Source organism: Cervus elaphus, chromosome 14 (genome assembly GCF_910594005.1).
Source record: "Cervus elaphus chromosome 14, mCerEla1.1, whole genome shotgun sequence".
Classification (NCBI taxonomy): Eukaryota; Metazoa; Chordata; class Mammalia; order Artiodactyla; family Cervidae; genus Cervus; species Cervus elaphus.
This window is the reverse complement of record NC_057828.1, coordinates 26,443,936-26,455,334: the sequence shown is the minus strand read 5'-3', so window position 1 is coordinate 26,455,334 and position 11,399 is coordinate 26,443,936. Positions and strand designations below refer to the sequence as shown.

Here is an 11,399-nt window from a genome sequence, read left to right as displayed (position 1 = left end):
GCTGTGCTCAGCTCTAGGGCCCGCGCGCACCAGCTCACGCCACGCCCCAGCCTGGCGAGCCTGGGGTCCGCGGACCTTGCCCGCTCAGCCTTCTCTTCCATGCATGCGAAATATCGGTCTTAGTTCAACAATTTCTAGCCTCCCTGGCCACTCTTTTTAGCATCAAGCGCCACCGGGAAAATCCCCGTATCCCGGGCCGAGCGAGTAGTCCCGGGATGAGGCGGCCTGGCCCGAAATGCGGTTTTCCATCCAGCCACTCTGCCCACCTAGAGAGACCCTCCGAAAGGGCAGCTTTTCTTTAAAACGAACTTCAGACTTCTTCTCCCGGGCTTATGATACTCCCTTCTTGATGAAAATGTGGAAGAACTCCGCAGCCCAGAGTACAGATCCGCCAGATTTTCCTGTGCAAAATACTCAGGAATGAGAGGTGGGTGTGGTTGGGGAGGGGGCGCCTCCTGCGACACTCTCCCCCGCCCCGCGAGCATCCCGACTCCCGCTGCCGGCTCAGTTTCTTCCCAGCCCCCCCCCCCCTCTCGGCTCCATCTTGCCCTCTAGTCTGGCGGGGACCTGGCCGGGATGAGGACGAGTGCTACCTGAAATCACACCACTGCAGTCCCTGGGAGACGTTTTCCTTCCGTTTCAAAAGCTGGGGAGGCAGGCTGAGAAACGCTGCGCGGGTTTGGGAGCCTGCAGCATCCCGCCGGCCTCGGGAGGGGCGGGGTGGCTGCTGCGAGCAGAAAGCACCACCCCCGCCTCAGCTCGCCTTCCCAGCCAGAACTGAATTTAAGTGCCTCAAAATTCAGTGTTCCTGGGATGTCCCGGTTTCAGTATTTGGGGAATGGGAGGAAATGAATCTGGCTACTGAAGGCAAAATAGAGGTACAGAGACAATCCTACAGTTCAGGCAGCAGAGCCTGTGCCTGAAGGCTTGAAGGGATCAACCTAACTTAGGGTGAGACTGCCATCACCCCCCAAAACAAGTGGCCCATTTAGGGATAACAGCTGGATGATGTCCCCGTTTACCTTGAGGTCCCTTCCAGGGCACTCTACCTTTCTCTTATCTTTCCTAGGCCAGACCACCCCAGCAGTTCCTTCTCCCCACTGTGAACATTCCTCCAGGAGCTCAGCTCCACTGGGGGTACTGACTGGCTGACTGAGGCAAGGAATGGTCAGCCTTGCATCCCTGGGCTGCACTCTGGGACTTGTCCAGGTAACCAGCCGAGCCAGGCCAAAGAGAACTAAATTTGGGGGCTCCACTCTGTCCTTGGGCCCAGAAGTCTAGAACAGAAGTCTTTGTGCTCAAGCAAATGGGTCAAAATGGGGAGGCAGCTAAGCCAGACCAGGGAGACTCTTGGAGCTCCAACCAGGGCTGGGTCTAGGAGCATCCTAGGTTCACTATCCTCAGCATCTCTTCAGGCGCAACATTCTCCCCCCAATGGGCCCCATGGGACAACTGGCTTCCTGTGACGGATGGTGGGTCTGTAAGAGGGCTATGCCCTCACCCCAGCTCAGTGTCAAACAGACCAGGGTGATCAGGTTTTGTCCACAAGGCCTATTTGTTCTAAAATCTCCTGAAATAACATTTTACCAACTCCAGACATTTCTTAGTTTCAAGGGAAAGGGGTGTGGCTGTCTTGGAGAGAGATTTGACTCTTCAAGGTTTCAGAAAAAAACAAAAAAAAGAGGAAAAAACTGAATGGCCCATCCCAGAAGCAACATGGAGGCAAAAATAGATTTGCTATATTCCATTTGCAGTATGAAGGGAAAACTGCCTTTCATCTCACAGCTTGGGGATGGTCAACTGTAGGGACCCATCTATTGGAAGATCGTGTGTGTGTGTGTGTGCGTGTGTGTGTGTGTGTATACATGCTGATGGGGGAGGTACAGATGATGTGCAGTGTTTCAGGCCCTTCACTGACCAAATGTGAGCCAGAAGGTCCAAGTTCTGGTTTGGGTTCCTCCTCAATCTGGGACAAGGGAAGTGACCTTGAACAATCACCATTCTGCCGTGCAATACTTTGGCAGCTTTAAAATCATCATAGGCTCAGTCTTCCAGCCCTAGCCACTGGCGGACAGTGTGTGGTCCTTTTCTCTGGACACTGCGAACCTGCCCAGTCCCCCTACTCCATGCACAAGCAAGGGGTGGAATTGCCTCTCTAGACTCCAGTACCAGCGCTGGAGAGGTTGACCTTGTCCCCCACTACCCTCTTCTCCACCAACCCTGCTTACACTCTGCTTACAGCTGCTGTGGAAAGCTGGTGCACACACTCCTGGTAAACCATCTGTGGGACTGGCCTATCAGATTCTATGGCAGACTGGGCTCCCAGGCCATACTCTGGTGCATGGATCGCTAGATCATGGCAGCTGGCGTGGGCTACGGACTGATGGAACCTCTAAGCCTTTGCCCAAGTCTGCAGAGAGGTGGCTCCGGGGTTGTAGTATGCTCCCCCCAAGCTCTAGTCCCCCACCTCCAGCGGCTGCGACCAGCAGTGCCCGGGGCTAAAGTCCAGGTCGGAGAGCCCAAAACGCTAAGGATCGTCTCGCCCCAGCAAGCCAAGTGGCCTTTACAAACCAGGGTAAACATTTTATTTACAAGTTTGTGGCATCCTAAGTGCATCGCGTCTTTGCACCGTGACCCCTAGTGAGGGGAGAACTGTTTAGTCCAACGCTTCACAGTGTGGTCTGCTTGTATCCGAGCAGGAGTAGTTCGTCTGGCGCTGGGAGCCTGGCGGTGGCGGTTGGGGTGAGGGTGGGGGTCACTCTGACTCCCCTCGGCTCTGTGCCGGGTGGGCCGCACCCACCCGGCGCGCGGCGATGCGCGAGAGGCCGCCGCTGCGTCTCGAACCCCGGGGCCCCGCCACCACTGGAGAGTAGGCACAGAATCCAGCCCACACTGGAAGGCTGGGGGTCTGCACGCAGGGCTCCTCCAATCTCGTCCAGTCTAGAGGCCGCCGAGGGGCGCCGGGACGGGCTCGGGGCTTTTGGGGGCGCTGCTGAGGGCGGGCTGGGGTGCGGGGAGCAGCTCTGAGGCGCCGCCGCTGCTGTGACTGCCGGAGCTCCCGGCGCTGGTGGTGCTGCCGCTACTCAGGCCGCCGAAGTTGAAGCCGCCGCCGCCGCCGCTGCCTCCAGGGCCTCCGCTGCTGGCGGCCAGGAGGGCGCCGGCCGCTGAGGCCTTGATGACCGTCGTTTGGTGCAGAGACCGCTCGGCCCCTTCAGTCCGCTCCGTGTCGCTGGGGGCCATATCCAGAGACTCGGGGTCGCTGCTTTCGCTCTCCGCCTCGCCCTCCGAGCGGCTGGGGCTCCGCTCCTCCGGCTCGCCGTCAGCAGCCGGGGCTCCGCCCGACGGCTTCTCGCCCGCCTCCTTGTCTTTGTCCTTCTGGGCCTGAGCCTCCTTGGAATGCCGCCACTTCATCCGCCGGTTCTGGAACCACACTTTCACCTGCGCCGCGCCGCGCCGCACCGGGAGACAAAAAGGGACGTGGAGATGAGAGGCAGGCTCGCTCCAATCCGACTCTCGCGCATCCCAGACCGTCTCCCCAAGGCAGAAAAGCATCACTGATCGTCCCCAGCACCTCTACCACAGGCCAGGTACTGGGCTAGGAGCAGGGACCCAGAGACAGCCCAGGGAAACCAGGAGGACCACCAGGGATCCTGGCTCAGGGAAGCCGCTAGGACCATTTCTCAAAATGTGGCCCTCCGACCTGTAGCCTGAAGTCACCTGGATGCTTGTTGGAAAGGCAGGTCCTTGCACCTTATCCTCAAATTAGGGGCATCAATACTCTAAATCGATGCTTCTTAACCCCATCTGAGCCGGGACCACCCCCTCCCACGAATCTGGTTAAACTATGGACCCCTGGCCCAGAAAAATGCACATATACCCAAGATTTTTCACACAATTTCAAGGGTTTGGTGGCCCACTGTTAAGAATCCTTGCTAAGCCCACTGCTCCTCTACGGCCTTTACTGAAGGCAAGTCAGTACAGAATATTTCTTTTTAAGGAGGAACCCTGAGAAAGAAAGGGGAACGGGATTCAAAGAGTTAATCCCAGTGGCATGGGGGCACCAATGGACCTTCAGTAAAAGAGCATTTTCTTGGTGTGTGTGTGTGTGTGTGTGTGTGTGTGTGTGTATTTAGAAACTGGTAAGGACCCTGCCCCTGCCTGAGATAAACTAATCCTTCTGAGGGCTCAGAAAAGGCTGGCATTAAACCTGTGCAAAGTGGAGGAAGGGGGTAGGGATGGTTCAGAGGATCTATATAAATATATAATCCCCTGGGGGACCCAATGCTTTCACACAAGTTCCAGCTTCCCTTTTAAAAATAACATCCACAGCTGGTGGAAAACGGCTGGGCTCTTCCAGTGTGTGTGCTGGGGAGGGGAGTTGTGTAATGAAGGACAGAAGGGGGGTGGGCTAAGGGAGCTGTGAAAAAATGCCTTTGGCTTCTGCCCTGTTCAGAATATTCAGCACCCAGGAAGCAAGGGCCACTGCTGTGAGGTATGGAAGAACTGTGACTCTTTATTTTCAAAACTTAAAAAAAATAAAAATCCAGGTCTTGGAACTTGAGAAAAGGAAAAAATAAAATTGAATTCAGGCACAACAGATTTGCTATTTGAAGGTTTGCCTTAAAAAAACAAACAAACAACTCAAGTAGGCAGAACCTGGTGTAATGCTCTTAGGTGCTCTAAGAAAATCTTTTTTTCTTTCTCTTCCTCACTGCCCCCCTCCCATCAGGCCGTTAGAAAATGGGACTGACTGTGGCCGCTCCAAGTGGACTTCTCACCCTACTGGGGCTAAGTAATTCCGTTTGAAATGATGTTTTCACTTCCTCACAACTGGGGATTTCACAATCCAGCAGCAGCAGAAGGAGGAGGAGGGAGGGAGAACAAGAGGAGGGAGAAAAAACAACAACAACAACAACCTCTTGACTGGATTTTCATCACTTCCGAAACTGCCCCAGACGGCCAACTGCGCTGCATTGGAGTAGGTAATTATTATCTCCTGCGGCCTATTTGCTTTCTCAGCAACAGGCTTTTCCTTGGCCAAAATAAGCATGCGGCAGCTTGTGACATATATCTTTAGGGTGGGCTATTCTTTCTGCTCTTCTCCCCCACCCTCTTCCACTCTCCCTCGCAAGTTGAGAAGTCCACGAAGTCTCGTGAAATTCAAGACCTAGTGTTTCCACCGCAAAAGGAGAGTCAGGCCAGGCGGAGGGGCCTTGGGACTAGGCCGCGAGCTGCTGCCCCACCAAGGGCTGTGCGTCCGGGCGCGGAGCGGGCTTACCTGCGCATCCGTGAGACCCAGCATTGCGGCCAGCTGCTTTCGGTCTGGCTTGGTCACGTACTTCTGAATCTCAAACCTTTTCTCCAGACCTTTTCTCTGCAGGTTAGAGAAGACTGCCCGAGACCACGAGCGCTTTCTCTTGTACGTCTGAGGCATGGTGTCCTTCGTGAGCACGGCGTAGGGACCTGCCAGCAGGGGGGAGCCGCAACAGGAGAGAGACAGGAGGGCCCGGTTAGTGCTCCGTCCTCGGCCTGCGCGCCTGGGGCTCACACGATGCTTAAAATTGTTTTGCCTCAACAATCGGCTCGACTCTGAAAGCCCTTTCACGCAGGCACGGAATGGCCTCTCTAAAGAGGAAACTTAGGGCTTTTAAGACCATAGGCGGAAGGCCTAACAGGAGTGTGGAGTGGACAAGCCCGGGATTTCGTCGGTTAATTCCAAAGGAAAGACATAAACCGAAGCGTGGCCATCAGTCATTCTCAGAGTGGGCGAAAATAACCCTCGGGCCTAAAGGATCCAAAGATGACAGCCTCGATTCTCTACTTGTGTGTGTCTGTGTGTGTGTGTGTCTGTGTGTGTGTGCACTCACATCCGTGCCCAGGTGCACAAAAGTGTTTGAGGTCACTCCAAAATGTGTGTATGTTAACAAGCAACACCACTTGCTGCATTTTCAAACCACCCTCTCGGGAGAAATGACTAGGGAAAGGCCCCTCCCCATCACCCCCACCTGCCCCACACACACTTTCTTGACTCCCCAAGCTCCCCCATCCCCCAGGCTACAAAAGACTGATCTAGCTTCCTGGGAAATCTTTCGCTTTCTCTCTGAAAGCGGCAGCGTCCAGCATCAACTCCAGGATTGCTAAACCGCGGCTTGCACGTGAAACTCCAACAGATGTGCGGGCGGTCGACCTAAGCGTGAGGCGGGCGCTCGGGAGGGTTTCCGTACCTGGAAACGTGTCTTGAAACTGATGTTGAACTGAATTTCTCGGGTTCGAGCTTAAGGGACTCAGGATGGCAGAGGCCTCATTAATGGGATCTAGAGACGCGAAGAACTGGCCGGCGGAGGGCTGCAGGCCGGGAAGATGCACCCCCGCGGGCCGCCCTCCAGTGAGCAGCGACGTGAGATCTGGGGACAAGGGAAAAGAAGAGGTGTTATCCCTCCACAGACCCACACTCACACTCTCTGGGATTTGTTTCTCTCTGCCGCCCAACACCCCCTCCATTCCGCTTTCCTGGAGCGAAGTCGTGAGAGATCTCTGTCTCCAGCCCCCAAGACGCCTCTCTCCGGACACTGGCCAAAGGGCAGTGCAGGAAATGTTCCTGTGTGTGCCCTGTAGGTCCATATCCATGCGTATAACTAGGAAGGGCTTTTGGCAAAGAGGCCTAAACAAGACACATTCAGGTGTTTCCCAAGAATTCCAAAGAACTAAACCGTCTCCCCCAAAGAAGCCCTCACTCTGCTCTCTCCTCTTGGGAGTTCAGTCAGTATTGTTCATCTATAGTCCTTCGGTGGAATCGCACCAGAAATCAGACCAAAGGAAGCGAAAATGTTCCCCAAAAGGGCTTTTCCTGTCCAATAATATAGTTCTCTCTCCAGATATGTGATTAAAGAGACACACAGATGATAGTCCTTTGAGCAAATATTTACACCGATCATTTTTATGAATATTGATTCTGTGACCGTATGTTTTTAAAGCATCCCTGGATTCTTCGTGGTATTTTTTTTTTAATGTAGAGCAAGTGAGTTCTAAACCTAATGCTTCACAGTCTCCTTACAATTCATTTCCTTTTCCCTCATTTTACCAACTTGTTCTTAATCCTAAAAACACTCAAAGGCATCCCAAACCGCCCCAGGGATCGGCGAGTGCGTCAGAGGCCTGCAGCCTCTCTCCCAAGACCTACCTCTTAGTGTGTTGCCTTCCTTGACTTTAGGGTCAAATTCTGCAGACAAAATGCGGTCAATTCCAAACTTGAGGTCCTTGCTGGAGGGGGCCGGGGCGGAGCCGCTCTGGTGGGGATTAGGGACCACCCGCGACCCGGAGGCCGGGGGCTGCAAGGCGCCAGCCCGGGGTGGAGGCGGAGGCTGTTGCTGCTGCGGCTGTTGCTGCTGCGGTTGTTGCTGTGGGTGATGGTGGTGGTAGGCGGCTGAGAGCGGGGACAGTCGCTGAGGGAAGCCAGCAGGGACTTCGGAGGGCGCCACCACCGGCGTGGGTCGAAGCGGGGATCTGGCGGCAGCTTGGAAAGAGGCGTGCGGGTGAGCCGATCCCAAGTGCGCGGTGAGGGCAGCGGCCGAGGCCCCCGCCAGACCCTCCGGGGTCGCCCCGGGCTCCCCAACACCCGCGTGCAGGATGTCCGCGATGCAGAAGGAGGGTTTCTTGACGGCGGCGGGGTCCAGAGGGAAGGAGCAGCCGCCGGGGCCGGCAGAGGAGCAGTAGGCGGCCGACCAGAGGCTGAAGTTGGACGCGTAGAAGGGAGCCAGCCCGGCGGCGAACATCCTGGCGGGGTGCGCCGAGAGGCCGCCGCGGCCTGGCTCGGCCGGGTGGATGGGTGGGTGCGCGGGGAGAGGAGCTAAGTCCAGGAGGAGGCGGCAGCCCCGCCGGGGACGCTCCGCTTATTCGTCTCCGTCCGAACTGCAGACAGGCCAGGGAGCCCTAGCGCCACTGAGGGCGGAGGCGAGGGCCGGATCCCGGCCGGCCGGCCACAGCTCGGCCCCTGGCCTCACTTTAAAGGCGGCGCGGCGCCCGCGCTCCCCGCGGGCTGGAAGGCGAACCAGGGGCGCTGGAGCGGCTAGGCGGGCGGGGGCCGCGGCTGCACGAACGCCAGGGAAGCCGGGGAGACGGGAATCGGGCACCGAAAGAAACACCCAAACAGCTAAGCCTTAAGAGCTGAATTTAAAACAACAACAATAATAATCCGTTAGTTTGGAAAAAAAAAAAAATATGAGAGGGGGGGGAAAAAAAACTCCTCTCTAAAAACTCCCAAAGTTTTGGCAGGAGCTTTCGAGTCAGACCCAGGGTAGGACCTCGATCCGAGCGCTCATTGGCCACGCTGGCGACCAATGGGGAGTGGGAAACGGAGGGGAACTGGGGAAGGGGGCGTGGCCCGCCCCCTCGGCCACGCCCCGGCCACGCCAAACTGTTTGCTGCTGCCGCGTGGGCTGAGCTGCGTTAGGCGCGCACTCTGCAAAGAGCAGGGGCCCGAACCGCTGTTCCAGGGAGTCCTAACCTCCCACTAACTTCTACGGCTCGGAATCGGCACCAGGCGCGGAGAGTTGGCCACAGCGCTCCTGGAGCGCTCTTTCAAGGAAACTGGTGCTCCTGCCTATTTTCGAGGGTACAAAACCGGCCTCCTAGAACGCAGACGGCGCCCAAGGTTTCCCTCCTCTCTTTACTTCTCTCGGGCCCGATTTTTCTCCAGTCGGCCTCTATCCCCGAGAGTAGGTGTCCTCTACCAAGCTCAGTCTTTCGTGGGTCCCGGCCCCCGCGCGGCCCTGCCCTGGGCTATCGCGCGCCAGTGCAGCGACATTAAGCCCCCCCACCACCACCACGCCCCCCGCAACTGAGCACCTCTTCTGCTTCCCGGCCGCGGAGATCCTCAGGGAAGAGAGGAGGGGCGGTCGCAAATGAGCTTTATTCTGAGCTGTCACACACTGACAACTTGAACGAGTAACTTTTCAAACAAAATAAGACGGATGTCTCCGAACGCCTCTCTTGGACGCAGCCAAACCTTCTCCCCACTCCACCCCCCGAGCCTCAGGGACAACAAAACAGGCCGCCGTCCGAAACCCGGGAGCGCGGCACGCGCGTCCCCTCCTCTGCTGCACCTTGTAGGAACTGTCACCCTCCCTCCTCCGCCACATCCCCGATCACGTGGCGTCCGTTGTTTTGCAAGTGCCCACAAGAGTCGATTTCCTTGGGGTTATGCTGCTTTCATTTGCTGCGACTGTTTCCCCAGGGAACCCCTTAGGCCTGGTCGCAGGAAAAGCTGCAGTGGGCGGACTATTCGCACTTGGGGTCTTTGCAGCACGGAGTCGGTGTAGTGGGGGTTTTCTGCAACATCAACGTCTCTATTTTAAGAATTCGTTCTCTTTTAAATTAGAGTCAGAATGGATTTCCCCACCCCTCTCCCAAACAAACCACAGGCCACCCAGATGAGTTCTTCTTGCACATTTTCAGGAAGAAAATAAAATGATACTAATAATGAAGCCACGAAATCTTTTGTTTTCGATTGTCCTAATAAGCATCTTCTAATAGAACTTCCGTGCTTCTGTGGCATTTTCCTCCCCAAACTTTCAGTATCGTTGCCATAAAGCTTCTGTGGCATTTTAAAGTTTCACTTTGGTCTTTACCAAAGAAACCCAGGAAGACAACTGAATTTGCCATGCCTATCTCGAGTTCGGGGTTTGGGCTAGCGGTTTCTGGTCACTGGTTGCAGATGCTGTCATTTTAAGCTTTTGGCTTTCTTCAGGAAAGTAACAATCACTAATCAATTATTTGTGACCAGTCAGCTTTGAGAACAACACCGCCCCACCCCAGTCCTCTGTCTCTCCCTCCCTCTCTTACTCAAGAGGTTTCTTGCCCTGCTCCATGGAGCCGGGAGAGGTGTTCTGTCCAGAGATTGAAAGGGGGTAGGGGTGGGGTGATCTACTAAGGTCATGGGCACCTGGGGCAAGAGAAATGCAGGAAGACCAGCCCTTTTGTTTCTAGCCAGAGACAAAGAGGTAGATGAGTATAAAGCCACTTGAGGTGTTGGACCCTCCTTAAAAGGCTCCAGCGCAGGCTTTGCAAGGAACACGCTGAGGATTGCAGGGAGACTCTAGTGGGAGGGCGCGGCCTCTGTATAACTTCGCTGCCCTCGGGGAAAGACACTAGCGCCAGTGTGTGTAGGGGCAGCCTGAAGCCCTCTCTTCCTCTCTTTTTTTCTGGTGTCACTTCCAATTCCGCTGCGAGCACTGAAGCCACGGCCTAAGCACAAACTCACAGTTCCAAAAGAGGTGCATTTAGGCCTCACCCCAGGCAGCCCGCCCGCAAACACGACGCGACCCTCGGGAACCGGCGTGGGATGCATGCGGGGCGGAACGTCGGCTCTGCGGGTTTCCAGCGGCGCCCACTACCCGCATCTGCAGCATTTCAAGGCCCGGAGTAGGAGGGGCAAGGATGGGGCCCCAGGGCGCATTTTCCCCGAAGACTCCTAACCCTGCCGCCCACTCCTCTTTGCCCGCCAAGCCCGCACGGCCTGATTGTAAATTGCAACGGGACCAGCGTGCCCTTCTTTGCTCTCGGTTTCATTGCAACCGCATCAGGGCCTCTCAGAACCCCTCGGAGCTCCCGGAGGGAAACGCGAAAAAGGAAACCTTTGGGACCACCTTCTGCCTCCCCTCCACACGCCTTTGGCCCAGGCTCCGACTCTGCGAGCCCCTCGCCCTCTTTTGAGTGCTCAGAATCTCCTCCTCCTCCCTACTCCCTCCACCCCTTCAGAACCAAGAAAGCAGCAGGAAACCCTGGACTCGCCGGAGTTCAGGTCATCTCCTGTTTTTTGATGGGCTCAAACTCCGGCTAAATGAGCGGATGTGCCTGCGAGATTGGGCTCAAAATAGAAGCGGCCTTAGTATTTTAGGATACTGCAGAAATCCTTATTTCTTCCGGAGAAAAACTCTATAATGACTCCTAGCACTTCCCCTTTCAATATTTGTGCAACTTTATCTCCACCGACAAGTTGCTCGGGTGACGCAAATCCGCCCTTGTGTATTACAACTACCAAAATAAATGCGCGGAAATCAATTCCCTTCTAGCAATGAAAATATAAATATACAGCTGCGACTTTCCCCTTTAATCTTTGCTTTCCGAGCGGCTCCGGGCTGTGGCGAAATGAACCGGTCCAGAGCAATTGAGACAGGCCGAGGCCCTGGGGGCAGAGGCTAGGGCTCCGGGGGCCTGGTAGCCGCGGATTCCGGGTTCTAGCAGAAGTGAAGAGGGCCAGACTGAGCCAAATTAACTTGAGCTTAAATTTGGCAGCGCTGTCTTTTGAGGAAGCTCAGATGAAAAGACGTTTGCATAGCTACACTGGGCAAATTACAATTGACAATAGAGCAACAGAGGTAGTGGTTTATACTAAAAGGTTT

General features: G+C 55.6%; 1 protein-coding gene across 2 annotated transcripts; it reads right to left on the bottom strand.

Annotated features, from left to right (window-relative positions):
• Positions 1–2,557: 2,557 nt before the first annotated feature.
• Positions 2,558–8,401, bottom strand: HLX (H2.0 like homeobox). Of its 2 annotated transcripts, XR_006344975.1 has the most exons (5): positions 7,181–8,401; positions 6,225–6,404; positions 5,279–5,463; positions 2,837–3,438; positions 2,558–2,773 (listed from the first exon to the last, which is right to left on the bottom strand). XR_006344975.1 is itself a non-coding variant. In XM_043924038.1 (4 exons), exons 1-4 carry the CDS (start codon positions 7,770–7,772, stop codon positions 2,941–2,943), a joined length of 1,455 nt encoding a protein of 484 aa, XP_043779973.1. In that variant the 5' UTR covers positions 7,773–8,401; the 3' UTR covers positions 2,558–2,940. The 2 variants fall into 2 exon arrangements, 1 of the variants encoding a protein (XP_043779973.1); XM_043924038.1 differs by having other exon boundaries at positions 2,558–3,438.
• Positions 8,402–11,399: the final 2,998 nt, after the last annotated feature.